Consider the following 21,163-nt stretch of genomic DNA (forward strand, 5'->3'; position numbering starts at 1 on the left):
TCCCCCAGATGCTCAGCATGTCCCCCATTGTGTGTGGGGATCTTCCCCCCCTTTCTGTGTGGGGGATCCCCCCTGCACCCCACCCAGGGAGAACTGGCCACTACTTCCTGCCTCTGCCTAGCTGAGGATAAGCAAAGGGACATTTGGATTCCTGTCCCTTCCTTCTTACCCCCCCCAATTCCATAGGGTTGGGGGATGAAGAAACCCAGAGAAAAGGGATGCGGGGGGTTAACTTCCCCCTCCCTCCCCCCCATAACATGCTATTTATTTAAGGGTGAGAAATTCCCCCCCATTATAACCCCCCACCCAACCCACTTAGGGGGTGAAAACCCAGCTATGTTTTGGGGCACACCCGTTCTGTAGGTTAAAATCCCATGGTCCCCCATCTACTAACGAGGCAGAAGGTGTGTCAGTTCCCTAGGGGGAGGGAGGGGAGGCGTGGGAGTTGTCCTTCACAGGCCCCCAGCACTGTGACCCTCTTTCTAGAGCACCATTTTTGCACCCCACTCCACCCCCCCCTTTGTGTGTGATTATCCGGGGTGGGGTGCCCTGCCTCTGCTACCCTGATGTGGTTTTAAATTTGGGGGGATCAGTCCCCACCCACTGGTGACTTTTAAAATAAACAGAGTCACTCCACCCACTCCCACCAGTTTACATCTCTGTTCATACATCCGTCCTCCCGCCCCGCATTTCCCCCTTAGGCGGTCTCAGTGCCTGGTGCTAATCCCCACATAGCCCATTGCTACAACTTGGAGCGCTGTGTGTTGTTTTTTTCCTTCCTGGTTTGCGGGAAGCCGGTGGGGGTGGGTGTCAGGACTCCTGGGTTCCATCCCTATTGCTGTACCTCAGTGAATACTGTTTTTCCTGGGCCATGAGACTCCTATCCTACAGCCAATAGAACCCAGAATACGTCCTGCCACGTACTTGCTGACTGTTTAGGGGGCATTTATGTTTATTATTTTTAGGGGTCCTTTATAACTTATGGCAGGGAATCTGTGCAAATACCCTGTGACTTTCAACTCTTAATGTGGGACAGGGGGAATGGAACAGGCTGGGGATTTGTTGGTAATTTTAATGATAGCCCCATATGTGTGTGTCTCAGCCACCGCCCACACTGGGCTGGAAGTCCTAGGAGCTGGGGGGTATGCTGCTCTACCCCCCACTCTCCCCAGCTGTGGAGGGTCTGGGGCTGTGAGCCAGCAATAAAGATGACACTCAACACTCTCTGGCTGTGTTGCTTTTTTCCCCCCTCGTGGTCCTCCCCGCCCCGCCCTCACCCAGAAACTGGGGTCTTGCCCCCAACACTGCACCTGTCCACACCTGGTGCCTCCTGAGTTCTATCCGGCTCTGGGAGGGCAGTGGGGGCTAGGGGGTTAGAGCAGGGGGGCTGGCAGCCAGGACTCCTGGGTTCTATCCCGCTCTGAGAGGGCATTGGGGGTTAGAACCGGGGGGGGTGGGGGGGTTGTATCTCTAGCCTTCTCTTGACCTTGGGCCAGTGCCTGCCCCACCTGCCAGAGCTGCTAGTCACAAGAGTGAGTGAGGGGGGCCTAGAGAGGAGATGGGAGAGTGGGTGAACCCCCTCCCCCCCAGGCCACAGCAGCTGCTCATTACCACCCAGGGAGGGGGAATTGGTGCTAAAAATAGCTCCCCCAACACAAACACCCAAGCGGGGGGGAGGAGATTCCTAGTGGCAGGAGGGAGTGGGGTCCTAGTGGGTTAGAGCAGGGGACTGGGTGCTAGGACTCCTGGGTTTTATCCCCAGTTCTCTGGGGGGCTTGGGGCCAGGACTCCTGGGTTCCTTGGTTTATGGTATTTTTGTAAACCATGAATGTAAAGGATTGTTCTTTTTTTATCACAGCTCCAGTAGCATCCCCCCAGCACTACCCCTCCCCCCCAAGGGTGAGCAAGCTGGCAGGCACTGACACCCCCCCCCCCTTTCAGGCAGCAGGCGCTGCACTTACCATAATTGGTTTCAAGGCTGCTGGGAGCCGCAGTGATTAATTGGCATCTCAGCAGGGCAGTGAGCCCACAGAGAAACACACAACCAGCCAGCGGCCCTCCCACCCACCCAGCAAGTGTGTGTATGTGTGCACACACACATATGTACAGAGCCAGCGTGTGCACATGCACACCCACCCAGCCAACATGTGCACACGCGCACACACAGAGCCAGTGTGTGGACACACACAGAACTCCTGAACACTCTTGTACTCATGCTCTGCCAGCTCTCACACTCAGCTGGCTCTTGTGCATGTGCACACTCACACCCACTGAGCCGGCGCACACAGAAAAGCACACACTTGTACACATGCTCTGCCAGCTCTGCCGGGTTAAGCAGCAATTCCTGATGTGCACATAAGGGGGTGCCAGAGAGCAAGGGAATAACTGTAGCAGCGACCCCACATGCCCTCTTGCTGCAAGGCTGGGACCCAAAGGGGCTTGGCCCCATTTACAAAGGGGAAACTCAGCCATCGGCTTGCCCAAGATCTCACAGACGTCTGAAAATAGAACCCAGGAGTCCTGGCTCCCAGCCCCTGCCACGCTCTAACCACTAGACTCCACTCTCTTGCCAGAGCTGGGGATAGAACCCATTGTACGTAATCCATCCATCCCCCCATATCTGAACCAGTCAATGGCGCCCCCCAGTCCCCTCTTATGTACCGGAAAAAAGCCTGGGCCTGACAAATGCCTCCACTGCACAGATGGGGCTACAACCCCTTAGCAAGCATGGTGGCGCTGCCCCCCCCCCATTCCATGTGCCAGGGGGTGGGGCTCAGGATCTTAGGACAGCCCCGCACACCCACCAATGCACTAAGGTTGTGCCTGCTCTTCTAGGTTAGCGAGTAAGCAAGTTTTGACTCTTGGGGAGACATGCACCCAATCCAGAGGGGGGATGGGAAAGGGGTTGGGGTGAGGTGGTGGGGCAGGGTGGGAGGGAGGAGAGGGTGTTCCTCACCCTGCCCTAGAGTTTAGGACTGTTTGCCAACCACAGAAACGCGCATGGCATTTCTGTTCAACCGCAGACCACTTCCCCCCCCCCCACCCAGCCTGCTCCACCCGGCATGGTGCCCCAGCAAAGGGGTGGAGACTGTTCTCCATGATCACTGCTGGGCCGCTGGGTGCTAAAATGGGGTTCAGAGGCTGACAATCTGGGCCTGAAGGGGGGAGGGGTGGATGATGCTGCAGGTGGCTGGGCCTGAGGGGGAGAGGGTGACACTGAGACTCCTTGGGCTGGGGGTGGGGTGGGAGGCTGAGACCAGCTCTCCCCATCCCCCAACTGCTCAGCCCAGCACCCACATCCACTGCCTGGGTCCCCATTCCCCCCTCCTGTGGGGCTGGTTGCCATGACAATGGGCTATTGTTGGAGCTGGTTGCAGCCTCGGTCATGCAGCCATGAATGGGACTGGGACTGCCCTGTCTATGGCTGAGCAACATAGGGCCCAGCAACCCCCCCCCCCCGGCTGTGTGTGCCCCTCAGTGTGTGGGGGGAAGAGTTCCAGTCACCCCCCCTTTGCTCTATTACCCCCCAATCGCCCCGCACATTAGCTCATGCACATGAGACTAGGGGGAGAAGCTGGGGGTCCCCAGAGCTGCCCCCTCCCAGAGTAACTGGTGCATATGGAATTGGCGGGGGCTGCTCCCCGCTTCGCTTTGAGCCCCCCCTCCCCAGTGGCGCTGGGTGAGGGCAGCGCACCCGGCACAGGAGGGGTTAAGAATTGTGCAGTGGCACCTGCGGTCTCTGGCTCTCCTGGGGGGCGAGCAACCATCGGCGTGAACGAAGGGTGTGTGCGCCCCTGCCCAGCCCCCCCCCCGCCTGCTGAGACCCTCGCCCAGCCCCCTCGGCCCGCTGCACCCCCCCCGCCCCTGTGCCTGCTGCGCCCCCCCCCCCCCGCCTGGTGAGACCCCCTCCCAGCCCCCTGGCCCGGGGCGCCCCCCAGCTGCGGGGCAGGCGGCCCGGCCGGGGCGCTCCGTGCGGCGGGCGGAGCAGGCGGCGTTTGGACCCGCACGACCCTCCCCGAGCCGGCAGCAGGAGGAAGTCGGGGCGGGGGGGATGATAAGGAGACACAAGCCGCATTGTGCAGCCCGGCCGCGTTTGAATATCGCCCAGCGCAGGAGCAGAGCGGAGCCGGGTGAGCCGCACGGGGGGGACCCGGGCCTGACCCTCTAGGGGGCGCCGGCCCCGGGGCGGGGGGCCGGGGAGCGGGACAGGGCCTGCCCCTCTAGGGGGCGCCGGCCCCGATCGGCCGCAGGGCCCCAGGGAGTGAAAGTCACTCCCACCTGTGAGACGAGTTTACTGGGGCTCAGCCCCGTTTCTCCAGCCGGACGGCCCCGGTCACACCGATTTTCACCCCTCACCCCATCACATCGACCCCCCTTCACACCATCCCCCTGCCCCTGCCCTATCACACCGACCCTCCTGCTCCCTGCACGCCACCCTTCCTGCCCACTTCACCCATCACACTACTAGCCTTGTCACACTGCTCCCCCTGCCCCGGCACACCCCCACCCACTGCCCCCATCACGCCACCCCCTCCCCTGCCTCCGTCACATCAGCCGCCTGCCACTGTCACACCAACCCCTGGCGCCCTGGCTGGTGGGGGAAGGGACTGCACTTCCCTGTCCCCCCCTCCCCCCCACACACAAGGGAGGCACACGGGGGCTCTCCCTGCTGCCACCCCTACTTTGGGGATGGCTGGGGGCTGCTGAGCTGGCACTGCCCTGGGTTATAATCCCCACTTAATTGGGGGGTTGATTGGAGTTGGAAGTGTGGTGGGTGCACTGGGGGGCATAATGGGGGGCTAATGGGGGGCTCTAAAGGCAGTGATGGGGGCAGGGAGCAGGTGCCTCAGAGCCTTAGCTTAGTAGTCCTGACTGAAGAGTGGGGCCCATGTCACTGGGGTGGGGTGACCCCCTGTTGTATTGTAGCTAATAAAAGCTCAGAGGCCTGGCTGAGATACAGGAAGAGGATAAAAAAGGTCCTTGTCCCCCATGCAGCTGGGACCCACAGTCCAGGGGTGTGTGGGGGTGCCAACAGGCTGTGCAATGATGGGGTTTCATTTTGGGTTCAGCATGGTTGTGCCTGTGTGTGCACAGTACACTATGGGCCAGGTGTGTGCACTGCGGTATAGTGCATGCAGCATGGCCGTGTGTGTGTCTGTGCACACAGTACACTATGGTCGAGGGGTATACAGTGCAGTATAGTGCATGCAGCATGGCTGTGTGTGTGTGTCTGTGTGTGCACAGTACACTATGGGCCAGGTGTGTGCAGTGCGGTATTGCGTGCAGCAGAGCTGTGTCTTGGCAAAGCTTTATGCCACACAGTGTGATAGTGCGTGTGTGTGCAGTGCGACTGTGTGTTTATGCTGCATACAGTGTGTACAATGTGTGTGTGGTGGCATGTGTTTATCCCAGAGATGACTGTGAGGCAACTGACATTTGGCAACACTGTATTTTGATTGATATTTTGCAACATGGCTGGTGCGTATGTGAGAGACATGCAGTTAGTAGGAGGTGCTGTGCAAACAAACAGCCAGATGGAAAAGAGGGACCGTCCCCCCCAAACGCCTTTCGTTCAGTCCTCCCCCCTCAGCTCACTCACTCATTGTTGCTTCTATTCCTCTTCTAACTAACCATGAACAAAAAGCTGCCTAAAAATAACACTGCAAGAAACCCCAACCCTCAATTTACAGCGTGGTAAGTTGCACACACAAAAGCTTGTCTTAAAAGATTAATAATAATCTTGTCTTACTACAGAGCAATTACACAAAGGGATCCCTTGCCTGATGCTGAGATGCAGACAACTCTGGGGTGGGACGTGGGGGCTGTTTATAGAGGGAGCCCTTGCCTGGTGCTGAAATGCAGCCACTTCTGGGGAGGTGCTGTTTATGCAGGGATTTACAACACAGATCTAAACCCATTCCCACTGGATCCCAGATATGGATGGCACCTTGCGCACCAGGCCCCTGATTCCCCCCCCCCCCCGATCACTAATCCATCAGGAGCCGTTCCCTAGATTCCAGCTCCACACACAGTGCAGCTCGAATTCCCGAGATGTGAGCCCTTGTCTAAATTAATCTCTCAGCCTGAGTCATTGTGGCCGGATTCCTGGGTCCTTCATCTCTCTCCAAACATTCCTTGGCTCTGGATCTGACCCAATCCCCTGTTGTCACGTTTAACCCTCAGATACCTTTACCAGGGGGATAGAGCCTGGGAACTTGCTTTCCACCTACGATCACCCCCTCTTTACAGCCCCCCAACCAAAGAGCAGACAGCCCCCCCGCCTCTCCTCACCCTCCAAGCGATGTTACTATGCAAAAGGCCACTTATAAATTCCATCCCGGTCCTTTAACAGCCACAGGGCTCAGAATAGCTCAGTGGGCCCCAGCTGCAGGGGCTGCTCCTTCGGGCTTTGTGCAAGGTCAGAAGAACTTGGGGCTGGGTTCCAGGATGCTTGGGTTCTGTCCCAAGCTCTGGGTGGAGAGCAGGGTCTAGTGGGGGAGAGCAGGGGGGGCTAGGGAGCCAGGACTCCTGGGTTCTATTTCCCCACTCTGTGATCATGGGCTAATCTCTCCGCGGCAGGTTTTCCTGCTGGGATGTTGAAGTTGCACATGCTTTGTGTTTTTAGGGTCAAAGTGGAAGGTTGTAACTTAGAGGGGGAAGGCCCATGTCTCATTCCCCCCATCCCCAAGCCAGCCAGTCTCCCCACCCCGGAACCGAATTGGAGCCCGTGCTCCCTGGAGGGGAAAGTCCCCATGTCCCATACTTCTACACTCCCAGGGGCAAAACAGAGCCCGTCTCTGACCCGGGCCAAGACAGGAAGCCAGGATGGAGGAAACATTTTGCAACTTTACCCAAAATTCTCTAGCTGTTTTGTTTTGCAACAAACTCTCCCTCCCCCAGTGTTCACAGCGTCAGGGCGAAGGGAACAGAAACACCCTAGACCCTGGACGGCCTCCCTTGGCTGATCTCTGCAACTAACCCTCTGGGCAGCGCTGACCCCAGTGCACCTCAGCCTCAGGCAAGTGATCTCTGTAGAAACAGCTCCCCTGCCCCAGAGGCGGCTGCCTCTCCTAAGAGTTATAACTCTAGCCCCATCTCCTCTTTCAGTGGCAGGTTCTTGCCAGGGATCCCTGATCTTAGGGGGCCGCTGACACATTGCCCCTGAGCTGGGCAGCACTTGTCTGTGGTGGGACCCCAGGCTGGCAGAGGGGGAGCTGGCTGGCACGGGAGGAGCAGAGATGAGCGGGACGCTGGACCTGGACAAGGGCTGTACTGTTGAGGAGCTGCTGCAGGGCTGCATTGAGGCCTTTGGTAATGTGCTGGGGGGGAGCTGTTATTTAGGAGCATGTGTGGGAAGAAGGGGTTGTTGGTGCAGGTGGCTGTAAGGGGTGAGGTGGGGTGTGAGCCTGGGGAGGTGGCATATGGAAGGCTGGGGCTGCCCAAGGGGCTGGGGTCAGGATGGGGCTTTGGGGTTTTCTTCAACCTATAGGATCAATTGTCCTGACCCCTAGCGGGCGCTGTGCTGCAGGGAGTGGGGCGGGGACTCAGCCAGGGGCGCTATCCACCTTGTAAACAGTGCTGACCCCAGTGAGGGGCTGGGGGCGCTGTGCTGCAGGGAGTGGGGCGGGGGCTCAGCAGAGGGCGCTCTCTGCTCCCAGTCTGCTGACCCCGGTGAGGGGCTGGGGGTGCTGTGCTGTGGGGAGCAGGGTGGGGGCTCAGCAGGGGGCGCTCTCCCCTTGCAATCAGTGCTGACCCCAGGACCCCGGTGAGGGACTAGGGGGCGCTGTGCTGCGGGGAGCAGGGTCAGTATGGGTTGCTGAGCAGTGTGTGTGTGGGGGGGTCTCTCTGTGGCTATGTCCACATGGTGAGCGGCAGCCACGCAGCAAGTCTCCGAGCTGGGGCAACAGATGCAGGGTCCTAGGGCTCATGCCCCGGGGCTAAGACTAGCTGTGTAGACACTGTCACCTGGGCTGGAGACCCCCACCCCCAGGCTTCACAGCCCGAGCCGCAATGTCCACACAGCGATGTCTGCCCAGCAATGTCTGCAAGTCTGCGACCCGAGCTCTGAGCCTCCCTGCCAAAGGCTGTGCAGATGTAATCTGAATAGGTTGGGGGGTCAACAGGGGGTGCCGAGTCGGGGAGGGGATCACTGGGGTCTCTGGGTTGGGGAGTCAGTAGGGGTCTCTTGAGCGGGTTGGGTTGTAGGGGGTCTCTGTGTGGGCGGGTTGAAGGGTTGTGGGGGATCTCTGAGTGGTGTGGGGGATCTCTGAGCAGAGTGGGAGGTTGCGGGGGTTTCTGAGCAGGGTGGGGTCTCTGAGTAGGGTGTGGGGTTGTGGGGGTGGGGTCTCTGAGTAGTGTTGGGGGTTTCTGAGTGGGGTGGGGGGGTCTTTGAGCAGACTGAGAGTCTGTAGGGGGTCTCTGAGCAAGGTGGGGGGTTGCGGGGGGTCTCTGAGTGGGGTGGGAGGTTGTGGGATGGGAGGTTGCGGGGGATCTCTGAGTAGTGGGGGGATCTGAGAGCGGTGGGTGGTAGTGGGATCTCTGAACAGGGTGGGGGGTTGCAGGGCGAGTCTCTGAGTGGGGTGGGAGGTTGCGGGATCTCTGAGCAGGGTAGGGGGTTGTGGGCGGTGTCTCTGAGTAATGGGGTGGGTCTGAATGGGGTGGGGAGCTGTGGGGGGGTGTCTCTGAGTAGTGGGGGGTCTGAGCAGGGTGGGGGCTTGCAGGATCTCTGAGCGGGGTGGGTGGTTGCGGGAGGTCTCTGAGTGGGGTGGGGAATTGCAGGGGGGGTCTCTGAGGGGGTGGTGGGTTGCCGGATTTCTGAGCAGGGCCTACTCTCTCTTGCAGACGATGAGGGGAAGGTGCGGGACCCCCAGCTGGTGCGAATGTTCCTGATGATGCATCCCTGGTACATCCCCTCCTCCCAGCTGGCCGCCAAGCTGCTGCACATATATCCTTGTGAGCCCTCCACCCCCCTTCCTGCACCTCCTTCCCTCATTCACCCCCCAACCTGCCTCGAGGCACCCTACTGCCCCCCTTTCCCTCCTGGGCACCCCCTTCCTTCACAAAGCACATATCCCTGGCTGGTGAGGACAGAGGTGGCTTATTCTTCTAGCTGGCTGTCTCCCCAGCTGGGGCTCACCAGGGGACCCCTGCAGGACTGGGGGGTCCACATACATTTCAACAACACCTCAGACCAACAGGGAGGAATTGGTTGTGCATGTGAAGGCAGAAGGCAATCTGGGTGAAAGTGACCCTGAAATGACACCATTTCATGACTCTAAGGAAAGGAAGGAGTGGGGGCAGCAGGATCAGGACAATGGGCTTCAAAAAAATGGACTTCAACAGATCAGAGAACTGAGAGCTAAGGTCCCAGGGGAAGCAAACTGAAGGGAGAAAGCTGGGCGTTTCTCAGCGAGACAGTGTTAAAGGCACAGCAGCAAAGTAGGCTGATGCGAAGGGAAGACACGAAAAGGCCAAGGTGGCTCCCTCTGGAGCTCTTTAACAATCTTAAAAGCAAGGAAGAATCCCTCAAAAAATGCAAATGTGGACAGGAAGAGCACAGAAGAATTGCACCAGCAGGTGGGGCAAAATCCGAGAGGCTAAGGCACAAAATGAGTGACAGAAAGGCAGTCGGAAGAGGTTCTTTAAAAACATTGGGAGCAAGAGAAAGATGAAGGAAAGTGCAGGCCCACTACTTCCTGAGGAAGGCGAGCGAATTGATGGCATCAAGAAAGCTGGGGGGTTTAATGCCTATTTTGCTTCAGTCTTCACTAAAATGGTTAATGGTGACAGGTACTCAGCACAATGAATATTAACAACAAGGGGGGAGGAACGCAGGCCAGATAGGGAAAGAGCAGGTTAAAGAGTATTTAGAGGAGTTCAATCTATTCAAGTTGGCAGGGTCTGGTGCAGTTCACCCTCGGATCCTTAAGGAAGGAGCTGAAGCAATCCGGGAGCTGTTAGCGATTGTCTTTGAGAAATGGAGGACGGATGAGGTCCTCGGGGACTGGAGAAGGGCAGACATAGCACCTGTCTCTAAACGGGGGAACTAAGAGGACCCTGGGGATTATAGACCAGGCAGCCTAACTTCCATACTTGGCAAGATACCGGAACAAATTATTGAACAATCAGTTTGTAAGTCCCTGGAGGATAATAGGGTTATAAGAAATAGCCAGCGTGGGTTTGTCAAGAGCAAATCCTGCCAAACCAGCCTAATATCCTTCTTTGACAGGGTTACTGGCCTAGTGGCTGGGGGGAAGCAGTAGACATGATAGATCTTGATTTTAGTAACGCTTTTGACCCAGTCTCCCATTCTCATAAGCAGACTAGGGAAATATTGTCTAGATGAAATTGCTAGAAGGTGGATGCAGAACTGGTTGAAAGCTGCTCTTTGAGGACAGTCTATCAGTGGTTCTCTGTCAAACTGGGGGGATGTATTGAGTGGGGTCCCAGAGGGGTTAGTCCTGGATCTGGGGCTAGTCAATATTTTCATTAATGACTTGGATGATGCAGTGGAGAGTAGGTTTATAAAACTGGCGGATGACACTAAACTGTGGGGGTTGTGAGCACTTTGGAGGACAGGATTAGAATTCAGAATGACCTTGAGAAATTGGAGAATTGAAAGAAGATGAAATTCAATAAAGACAAGTGCAAAGGACTGCACTGAGGAAGGAGAAATCACAAAATGGGGAAAGACTGGCTAGGTGATAGTCCTCTTGAAAAGGATCTAGGGGTTGGCTCACCAAGGGAATCTAAGCCAACAGCGTGATGCCGTTGTGGAAAAGACTGTTATCGTCTGGGCTGTGTTAACGGGAGAGGCGTGTGTAAGACACCGGAGATGTTACTCGGCACTGGGGAGGCCTCAGCTGGAGTACAGCATGCAGGTCTGGGTGCCAGGCTTTAGGAGAGCTGTGGAGAAATTGGAGAGCATACAGAGGAGAGCAACAAAAATGGTAAAAGGTCTAAAAACCTGCCCTGGGAGGAAAGGCTAAAAAGCTGGGCATGTTTAGGCTTGAGAAAAGATGGGGGAGGGGAGACAACTGCTAACAGTCTTCCAATATGTTCAGGAGTGTTCTGCAGAGGACGGTGGTCAGCTGTTCTCCACGTCCACTGGAGGTAGGACCAGATGTCATGGGCTTAATCTGCAGCAAGGGAGAAGTAGGTTAGCTTTTGGGAAACACTTTCTCAGGCTAGTTAAGCTCTGGAAAAGGCTGCGGACTCCCCATCACTGGAGGTGGTAAGAACAGGCTGGACAAACACCTGTCAGGGATGCTCTGGGTTTGCTTGGCCCTGCCTCAGCACGGGGGGCTGGACTCGGTGACCTCTGGAGGTCCCTTCCAGCCCTGCATTGCTGTGATTCTAGAACACTGACTCCTCCCAGCCTGATCCAAGGGCCCTAAATCCATGGCCCAGCTCCACCCCCAGCTCCTCCCCCTTTCTCCCCCTTCCCCCAGTCTCTCGTGCCTGCAATGTGGAATTCACCTTAACTCTGCCCTTGCACCTACCAAGAGTCTCGTAGCTCAGAAAGCAGTTCCCTGCAGGTGAAAACCTGCCACCTGGTGAGGTGAGTCTAGAGGAGCCCCACATTTCTGGGCAGCATTCTCAAACCTCAGGGGCAGAGCTGGCCCCAGTGAGGCATTCAAAGGCACAGTGCTGCAGGGAGCAGCAGGGGACTCAACATAGGGCATCTTTCCACTGGGTGAGGGATCCCTGTATAAACAGCCTCCGTGCCCCACCCCAGAGGCGGCTTCATCTCAATGCTGGGTGAGGGATCCCTGTATAAACAGCCCCCGCACCCCACCCCAGAGGCGGCTGCATCTCAGTGCTGGGTGAGGGATCCCTGTACAAACAGTCCCTGCACCCCACCCCAGAGGCGGCTGTGTTCCGGGTGTTGGCTGTCGTTACCCCTCCCCCGCCCCCAGGTACTGGATCTCAGCATTCCCGGCGGAGTTTGATTTGAACCCGGAGCTAGCAGAGCAGATCAAGGAGCTAAAGGAGGTTCTGGGCCGCGAGGGGAACCGGCGTCACAGCAACCTCATCGACATTGAGAATGTGTATGTGGTGGGGGTGGGAGCATGGGGAGTGGGGGAGTTGGGGGATCTGAGGGGGCGTGGGGATGGGGTCGAGGTGGTGGGGAGCTGGGGGAATGGGAGGGTCAGGGATAGGGGTGAGGTGTCTCAGAGCAGCTGTCACCCCAACAGCACCCTGTGTGTGAGCAGGGGGCCTGTATGGGCTGAGGACTGAGGAGCGGGTGTGAACTGGGGCACAAGCGTGTGCACAGGGGTGTTCCAGTGCATGGTTGTGAATGAGACTGTTGTGTGTGTGCACTGTGCATGTGTGTGTGAGAGTGCATGAGCAGGGCATGCACATGGGAGTGTCCAGGACATATGTGTGTGCACATGGTGTGTGTGTGTGAGTGCACGAGGTGTGTGTCTGCACATGGTGTGTGTGCGTGTGCATGGTGTGTGTGTGGGAGTGCACGAGGCATGTGTTTGCACATGGTGTGTGTGTTTGCACATGGTGTGTGTGCGGGAGTGCACGAGGTGTGTGTTTGCACATGGCGTGTGTGCGTGTGCATGGTGTGTGTGTGGGAGTGCACGAGGCGTGTGTTTGCACATGGCGCGTGTGCATGGTGTGTGTGTGGGAGTGCATGAGGCGTGTGTTTGCACATGGCGTGTCTGCGTGTGCACGGGGCGTGGGAGCACGCAGGGGTCTCTGGGCTGTGCCTGCGTGTGCAGGAAGAGCGTGTGCCGGCGGTTGGGTGCAAAGACTGGCTTGGCTCTGACATACACCCCCCCGGCTGTGCCCCCCCCAGCCCTACCTACAAGTGGAAGCGCCAAGTGACCCAGCGCAACCCGGTGGCCCCGAAGAAACGCAAGATGTCGCTGCTCTTTGACCACCTGGAGTCCTCCGAGCTGGCGGAGCATCTCACCTACCTGGAGTACCGCTCCTTCTGCAAGATCCTGGTGCGGGGCGGAGACCCTGCGGCAGCCAGGAGGGGCTGCCAAGGGGCTGGGGAGGCTGCTGGGGGTGGAGGGCTGCTTTGGGAATGACCTTTCCTCCCCCCATGGGGCAGGCACTTCCCCACCCTCTATGTCCGTGGGGCAGGCACTGAACCCCCATGCTCCCCCATGGGGCAGGCACTGCCACACCTCCTATTTTTCCCCCTCCCGTGGGGCAGGCCCTGACGCCCTGTTTCCATCCCAGTTCCAGGACTATCACAGCTTCGTCATGCACGGCTGCACTGTGGACAATCCCATCCTGGAGCGGTTCATCACCCTTTTCAACAGCGTCTCACAATGGGTGCAGCTCATGGTGCTGAGCAAGCCGACCGCCCAGCAGCGGGCGCAGGTCATCACCCGCTTCATCCTGGTGGCGCAGGTGAGGGGCCCCTCAATCCTGACCCGCAGCCCCCTGCTGGCCCATTGTACGCTGAGCCCCAGCTGGGCTCCAGGTGTGAATGTCCCCCGGGTCCCACTCCTCCGTCCTTGGAACTAATCCGACCTCTCTCTCCCCCACTGATCTCCACCGTCCCTCGGCTGGATCCCCCTCCGGCTGGCCATCCCTGCAGAGACTCCTGCAGCTGCAGAATTTCAACACGCTGATGGCCGTGGTGGGGGGGCTGAGTCACAGCTCCATCTCCCGCCTCAAAGAGACCCACAGCCACGTCAGCTCTGAGACCACCAAGGTACAGGGCGCAGGGCTGGGGTGATACTCGAGGGGCTGGGGCAATGCTGGAGGGTGGGATGACAATCAGGCGGTTGGGGTGGGGTTGGGGTCTCAGGGGTCTGGGACAGTGTTGGGGGGTTTGGGATCTTGGGGGGGTTTAGGGTGGGCTTGAGGGGTTGGGGTCTGGGGCAGTGTTGGGGGGTTGGGGGAGCTCTGGGGCAGGGTTGGGGGAGCTCTGGGGTGGGGTTGGGGTCTGGGGCAGGGTTGCGGGGTCGGGGGAGCTCTGGGGTGGGGATGGGGGATTGGGGGAGCTCTGTGGCGAGGCTGGGATCTGGGGTGGTGTTGGAGGGGGGTCGGGAGAGCTCTGGGGCAGAGTTGAGGTCTGGGGTGGTGTTGGGGGGTCGGAGAGCTCTGGGGTGAGGTTGGGGTCTGGGGCGGTGTTGGGGAGTCGGGAGAGCTCTGGGGTGGGGTTGAGGGGTCAGGGGAGCTCTGGGGTGGTGTTGGGGGGTTGGGAGAGCTCTGGGGTGGGGTTGGGGGTTTGGGGGAGGTCTGTGGCAAGGTTGGGGTCTGTGGCAGTGTTGGGGGGGTCGGGAGAGCTCTGGGGCGAAGTTAGGGTCTGGGGCAGTGTTGAGGGGTTGGGCGAGCTCTGGGGTGGTGTTGGGAGGTTGGGTGAGCTCTGGGGCAAGGTTGGGGTCTGGGGCGGGGTTGGGGGGTCGGGAGAGCTCTGGGGCGAGGCTGGGGGCTTGCTCTGGGCCCAGCCCCTGACCTCCCGTCCTTCCCAGCTGTGGGAGTCCATGACGGAGCTGGTGACCTCGCTGGGGAACTACAGCCGCTACCGGCGCCGCCTGGCCGAGTGCGTCGGCTTCCGCTTCCCCATCCTGGGTGTGCACCTCAAGGACCTGGTGGCCGTGCACGTGGCACTGCCTGACTGGCTGGACCGGGCCCACACCCGCGTCAATGGCACCAAGATGCAGCAGCTCTTCGGGATCCTCAACGAGCTGGTGCTGGTGCAGAGCATCAAACCGCCCTTTGAGGCCAACATGGACCTCATCAACCTGCTCACAGTGAGACCCCGCCCCCTGCACCCCCATTGCACCCCAACTGCTGGACCTCTCACTGCACCCCCATAGTACCACCTGCACTCCAGCCCCTGAATCTCACTGCACCCCGATTGCATCCCAACTCCCGGACCCCGCACTGCATCCCTCATTACGTCCCAACCTGCAGTGCACTCCCTTCCCCCCTGTAGCTCCCTGCACCCCAGACCATCAAACCGCTCTCTGAGGCCAACGCCAACCTTGTCAGCCAGCTCCTGGTGAACCCCCCACCCCCACTGTCTGACGGGCTGTGCTCCCCCAGGTGTCGCTGGATCAGTACCAGACGGAGGAGGAGATCTACCAGCTGTCGCTGCAGAGAGAACCCCGTGGCAAGTCGGCCGTGAGTGCGTGTGTGAGTGCACAACGCTGTGTGACCTGTGCCCTGTCCCCCCCAGGGCCATGACCCTTCGGTTGCCCCCTGTGGGGAATGGGGGGAGCAGCAGGCCATGGCGTCTCTGTCCCATCCGGCCCCAGCAGCTGGTTCCCAGGCGCATTCTCAGCTGCCTTCCGCTCTGCTCCCTGGGGGCTGAGCTTCCTGTCCAGAGAGAGGGGGCTGCCGGGTCCCACACGTTCCCTAACACCCCCCCAGCTCCAGCCCCTGGGCCGCAACACCGGGCAAGGGATCCCGGTATGAACAGCCCCTGCGCTCCACCCCAGAGCTAGTTGCATCTCAGCGCTGGCCAGGGGATCATTCAGAGAATATGTCTCTGTATGTCCATCCAGCCGTCCAGCCCCACCTCCTGTTCCCCCCCAAGCCGACCGGCTGACATAGACGAGTGGGCCTTGGCTGTGAAACCCAAACCGGACCAGACGCTGGTGCGGACACACATTGAGAAGATGGTAGAGGTGAGAGCAGGGGCCTTGGACACCATGCTCTGAGTTTTTGTGGGTGGGGGACGCTCTGAGACTGTGTGTTAGGGCAGGGTACCTTGAACTGACCCCCCCCCCAGTCTCTGCTGCCCCCTGTAGTCCGTGTGTGTGGGGGGGGGGCCTCTGGGGCTGCATAGAGGGTGGCGTACCCCTAGGGATGACCCTCCCTCCGCTCTCTGCTGCCCCCTGCAGTCCATGTGGCCTGAGGCCGGGAGCAAAGACCCGGGTGTGGGGCTGGCAGCCCGGGGGCGCTGCAGCACCCCCCGTACTCCTTGTTCCTGTGCCTGGGGCTGTGTAGGGGGTGGCGTACCCCTAGGGCTGACTCTCCCTCCGCTCTCTGCTGCCCCCTGCAGTCCGTGTTCCGGAATTTCGACGTGGATGGAGACGGCCACATCTCCCAGGAGGAGTTCAAAATCATCCGCAACAACTTCCCCTACCTCTGCAAATTTGGGGACCTGGATGAGAACCAGTGAGTGCACAGGAAGGGGGATCCCGTGGGCCCCTCACACCAGAAGGAGGGGTGAGGTACTGGGGCCAGGCCTCCTCCTAGAAGCCTCATCCCCCATAATGCTTTCTTGCTTTGTTGGAACCTGGGACTCCTGACTCCCGGCCCCCAGCTCTACCCCCCTGACCCCAGGCCCCGCCCAGAGCCAGGTGCAGACCCCGGGCATCCTGACTCCCAACCGCCAGCTCTAACGCCCTGGCCCCCACTCCCTGCCCAGAGCTGGGCGCAGACCCCGAGCGCTCTGACTCCCAGTCCCCTGTTCTACCCCACTGGCCCCCAGTCCCCGCCCAGAGCCACGTGCAGACCTGGGCGCCCTGGCTGCCAGCATGACGCCGTGTCCCCCCAGGGATGGCTGCATCAGCCGGGAGGAGATGATCTCGTACTTCATGAAGTCCAGCGCTGCGGTGGACGGGAAGATGGGCTTCATCCACAGCTTCCAGGAGACCACCTTCCTGCACCCTGTGTCCTGCCGTCACTGCAAGAGCCTGGTGAGTCACTGCTGCCCCCCGGGAGGGTGCAGGAGGCTGGTTGCTCTGGGGGCTGCCCTCTGTGGCCCCCCTGTGAGAACACAGGACCCCCAGTGCTGGGTGAGGGGTAGCGGTATAAACAGTCCCCACACTCCACCCCAGGACCAGCTGCATCTTGGCACCCAGTGAGGGATCCCTGTATAAACAGCCCATGTGCCCTACCCCAGGACCAACTGCATCTTAGCACCAGGGGAGGGATCCCTGTATAAACAGCCCCCACCCCAGAGTCAGCTGCATCTCAGTGCCAGGTCAGGGATCTCTGTATACACAGCCCGTGTCCCACCTCAGAGGCAGCTGCAACTTAGTGCTGGGTGAGGGATAGCGGTATAAACAACCCCCACCCCAGTCAGCTGCATCACAGCAGGGATAAGCGTCCCAGTGTCAGCTCGTCCCCCTCACCAGCATTGGTCGATGCTCGGCTTGTCCGTTCCATGGGAGATCCCGAGAACCGGTCACTTGGAATTGGGCAGAAAGCTGAAACGAAATCTTGTGAAATTAGCTCATTTCAACTGTAGCAATTCGACTGCTGGAGTGTAACTGAGCATGCCCCCCCCACCTCGCTGACCCCATCCCCTCGCATCTTTCTCCCCAGATACTGGGAATCTACAAACAGGGGTTAAAGTGCCGCTGTGAGTATGGGGGGCAGAGGGGGGAGGGGGTTGCCTGGGGAAATTATGGGTTCTTGGGGGGGAAGCTATGGCTGCGCTGTGGGAAAGAGGCTTTGGGTGATTGTATTCTGGAGATAGGGGTGCATTGGGGGTATATAGGGAGGCGTGGTGCCATGGGGGTTGAGCTGGGGGGGAGCTGGGGGTGCTTTGCAGAAGATGGAGCGGTGCATTGGGGGCACTGGGCTGTAGGGGTGCACCAGGGAATTGGGGAGCTGGGATGAGGGGATGCATGGGGGGAGCTGGGCTGTGGGGGTGCACCAGGGGAGCTGGAGCTGTGGGGGTGCACCAGGGGAGCTGGGCTGTGGGGGTGCATGGGGGAGCTGGAAGTGCAGGGGGAATTGGGGAGCTGGGGCCAGGGAGGTGTGTGAGGGACCTGGGCTGCATTAGGGTATATGGGGAGGTGTGGGGCTTTGGGGGGGTTGCACCAAGGGGAGCCGCAGGGCCGACCCCCCCTGACCTCCCTTGTTGCCCCCCAGGCTGCGGCGTGAACTGCCACAGGCAGTGCCGGGAGCACCTCTCCCTGGAGTGTCGCAAACGGGCCAAGAGTTTCAGCCTGGCCAGCCCTGCCCACGTCCCTGCCCGCTCCTTCAGCTTCTCACTGCCCCGCCCGGCCTGCAGATCCCCACGCCACACAGGTATGGCCACCGGGGGGCAGCCCCACCCAACTACCCCAGAGCTGAGGGCGCACCCCAACCCCTCCAGCACTCTCCTACTAGAGCTGGGAGAGAACCCAGGAGACCTGACTCTAGCCCCTCCCCCACTCTCCCCATGGCCCTGGTGTTGTGCCGGAAGCCAGCTTGCAAGCCCGATAACACCTCCTCCATGTGATTTCCTGACCCCGCCGAGGCCTCGGTGCTGGCCCATAATACTGCACCATGCTGCTTCCTGTTTGTGTCGCTGCAGATGGTGCGGAATGGTGCTCTGAGCCCTGGCAGCTATTTTGAGACACCCCCACCATGGGCCCCCGGCAACCAACACATTGTGTTATCCCAGCCTGCTTCCGCACAGGCTTCCTGTCTACACAGCCCCCGCATCCCACCCCAGAGGCAGCTGCATCTCAGCGCTGGGTGAGGGACAGCAGTATAAACAGCCCTCACCCCAGGGCCAGCCACATCTCAGCACCAGGTCAGGGATCCCTGTATAAACAGCACTCCCACCCCCCAGCAGGCTGCATCTCAGCGCTGGGGAGAGGTCCCTATACAAACAGCCCCCATGCCCCACCCCAGAGTCAGCTGTATCTCAGCACCAGAGGAGGGATCCCTGTACAAACAGCCCCATGCCCCGCCCAGAGGAGGCTGCATCTCAGCGTGGGGGAGGGATCCGTGCTTGTCAAAGTGCATTGGGAGTACTGGCCATAATGAATCCTAGCTGAGTGGCTCCCCCTTGTGGTGGGAGTGTGGGCTGCTCCGTTGGGGTTGCAGCCGCAAAGAGCTGTGTGTGTCTCTGCAGAGATCCGCGAGGAGGAGGTCCAGGATGTGGAGGACGGGGTTTTCGACGTCCATTTATAAAGACAAACACGTAAGAGCTGCAGGGAAGGGAAGGGAAGGGAAGGGAAGGGGGCCTAGTACAGTGGTTCTCAAACTTTTGTACCAGTGACCTCTTTCGCACAGCAAGCCTTTGAGTGCGACCCCCCTTATAAATTAAAAACACATTTTTATATATGTAACACCATTCTAAAAGCGGGGTTTGGGGTGGAGGCTGACAGCTCGCGACCCCCCATATAATAATCTCGTGACCCCCAGAGGGGTCCTGACCCCAGTTTAAGAACCCCTGGCCAAGTGGGCAGGGCTCGAGGGTTTTGTTCTGGGCTCTGAGAGGGGAGTGGGCTGTAGTGGTTAGAGCTAGACTGACCCCTCTGCTCTGTGTGTTTTAGGGTCTGCTCTTCCTCACCAGCTGTGGCTCTTCCTCCCACTCCTCCCAAGCTGGGATCTCCTGTCCCCCCAAATCTGCCAGCTGACTTCCCGACTCCCCCACTGTGGGGTGACACAGAGACGAGGCAAAGGGGCGTCTGAGGAGAGGGTGTAGGGCAAGGGGGAGAGACAGCCCTTCCAGTGGGTGCAGAAGCTGCTCTGGGGGCAATTGGATGGGTCCTTTACTGGTTGAGGGGGTGGGGAGGTGGCTGCATGTCAGGACTCCTGGGTTCTATTAATGCGGGATGGAGACATGAGTTAACGTGGGGAGGGGGTTGTGAAATTAGTAAGATCTCGCCTGACGTCCCTCAAACACATCCTCATGCGCTCCAGCATCAGGGTCCAGTGTGGGTCCACAGGGGGCGGGGTGACTTCCCCTACTCTGGTAGGAGCTGCCTGGGGTATCCCGCCTGCCCTGCAGGGAAGAGGAGGTTGCCTGGGGGCTGATGCATGTGGCTGATGATGGAGGGGGAGTGCAGGGGGTTGGTTTGGGAGCGGGAGGGTGGGGTGTGGGTCACAGTCAGGATCCCCCCCTTCCCCTGTGAGCCCAGCTGTACAGATTCCTTGCTGTGTATATTTGTACTTAACAACAGGATTCAGAGATGTAATAAATATAATAAAACTAATGGTCCCAGTTCCCATCTGTCCCCCACTTGGGTCCGTCTGTCCATCTCACAGCCCCCCCCCCCCCCAGCTCATGTTGGGAGCCCCCTGCCGACCCCAGCCCCATCTCTACTTCTTTCCTGTGCCCTATCAGGGGGTAGCCATGTTCGTCTGTATCCACAAAAACAACAAGGAGTCCGGTGGCACCTTAAAGACTAAGATTTATTTGGGCATAAGCTTTCGTGGGTAAAAAATCTCACTTCTTCAGATGCATGGAGTGAAAATTACAGATGCAGGCATTATATAATGACAGCTGAAGAGAAGGGAGTTACCTCACAAGTGGAGAACCAGCGTTGACAGGTCTTCTGGAGCTGAGGGATGGCTGGGAGGGGAATGGGGTCTAGTGGTTAGAGGGCAGGGCTGGGGGTCAGGACTCCTGGGTTCTATTCCCAGTAGTGGGAGGGGAGTGGGGTCTAGTGGCTAGAGTGGGGGGGGGGGGCTGAGGGTCCTGGGTTCTATTCCCAGATGTAGGAGGGACCCTGCTGTCTGTCCCCGGAAGATTCTAGGGGAGGGAGCCCATTGCAAAGCTGGAGGCTTAATGTGTTACTGGCTGAGGGAGGGGTCAGGGGTTGGGTCCCCCTCCCTCTCTGCTGAAGCCCGTGTCTGTGTATCTGTTGCCCCTGCTGGATGAAGTGAGACTTACGCTGTGTGTGTCCTTGTTGCGCCTAGTGGAGGAACGAGACTGTGTCCCTGTCACTCCCTACTGGAGGGAAGGAGCCCTGCTCAGTGGAGCTGTGTGTCCCCGGTGCCCCCTGCTGGCAGGGTGAACCCTGCTGTGTGTCAATGCAAGAGCGGGAGCATTGCCCACCCCATCCCCCCCAGCGCCTGTTCCCAGACGCCTGCCCCTCTACCATGCCTGGTTATTTGTGTCGCAGTGACATGGGAAGAGGAAATCGCTCTGATAAATATGTCAATAACAGACAGATCATCCTGGCTGAATCCGCCCCGGAGTCAGCACATTCCGTGCCAGCCAGCTAGTGCTTCACCCAGGAGACAGACATTTCTGTAATGCCCCAGCCCAGCCTCAGAGAAATGGCTAGCAGGGTGCTGAACAAAGGAGATGCAACTGCCTCTGGGATGGGGGGCTGTTTATAGGGATTCCACCTCCTGGTGCTGAGATGCAGCTGCCTCTGGGGTGGAGCGCAGGGGCTGTTTATACAGGGATCCCTCTCCTGGTGCTGAGATGCAGCTGCCTCTGGGGTGAGGCATTTCTTTATACAGAGCCCAGACACCAGAATAGAGGTGGGGGGAAACAAAT

At 59.2% G+C, this 21,163-nt stretch overlaps 1 protein-coding gene across 1 annotated transcript; it reads left to right on the plus strand.

Moving 5' to 3' along the window:
- The first annotated feature begins 7,238 nt into the window (after nucleotides 1-7,238).
- On the plus strand, nucleotides 7,239-19,353 carry RASGRP2 (RAS guanyl releasing protein 2). Its single transcript, XM_065407439.1, has 16 exons — nucleotides 7,239-7,311; nucleotides 8,842-8,944; nucleotides 11,498-11,560; nucleotides 11,919-12,050; nucleotides 12,812-12,962; nucleotides 13,204-13,377; nucleotides 13,568-13,684; nucleotides 14,448-14,729; nucleotides 15,025-15,114; nucleotides 15,486-15,608; nucleotides 15,986-16,101; nucleotides 16,484-16,625; nucleotides 17,257-17,293; nucleotides 17,809-17,967; nucleotides 18,782-18,850; nucleotides 19,206-19,353. The coding sequence occupies exons 1-15, from the start codon at nucleotides 7,239-7,241 to the stop codon at nucleotides 18,838-18,840; spliced, it is 1,821 nt and encodes a 606-aa protein (XP_065263511.1). The 3' UTR covers nucleotides 18,841-18,850; nucleotides 19,206-19,353.
- Nucleotides 19,354-21,163: the final 1,810 nt, after the last annotated feature.

Source organism: Emys orbicularis, chromosome 7 (assembly GCF_028017835.1).
Source record: "Emys orbicularis isolate rEmyOrb1 chromosome 7, rEmyOrb1.hap1, whole genome shotgun sequence".
NCBI classification, from domain to species: Eukaryota; Metazoa; Chordata; order Testudines; family Emydidae; genus Emys; species Emys orbicularis.

Excerpts from the sequence above, each read along its gene's own strand:
- RASGRP2 (XM_065407439.1), top strand. The coding sequence starts at position 7,239 with ATGAGCGGGACGCTGGACCTGGACAAGGGCTGTACTGTTGAGGAGCTG. Across the intron at positions 14,730-15,024 it reads ACCTCATCAACCTGCTCACA|GTGTCGCTGGATCAGTACCA; the intron begins GTGAGACCCCGC and ends GTGCTCCCCCAG. Across the intron at positions 16,626-17,256 it reads GCCGTCACTGCAAGAGCCTG|ATACTGGGAATCTACAAACA; the intron begins GTGAGTCACTGC and ends CTTTCTCCCCAG.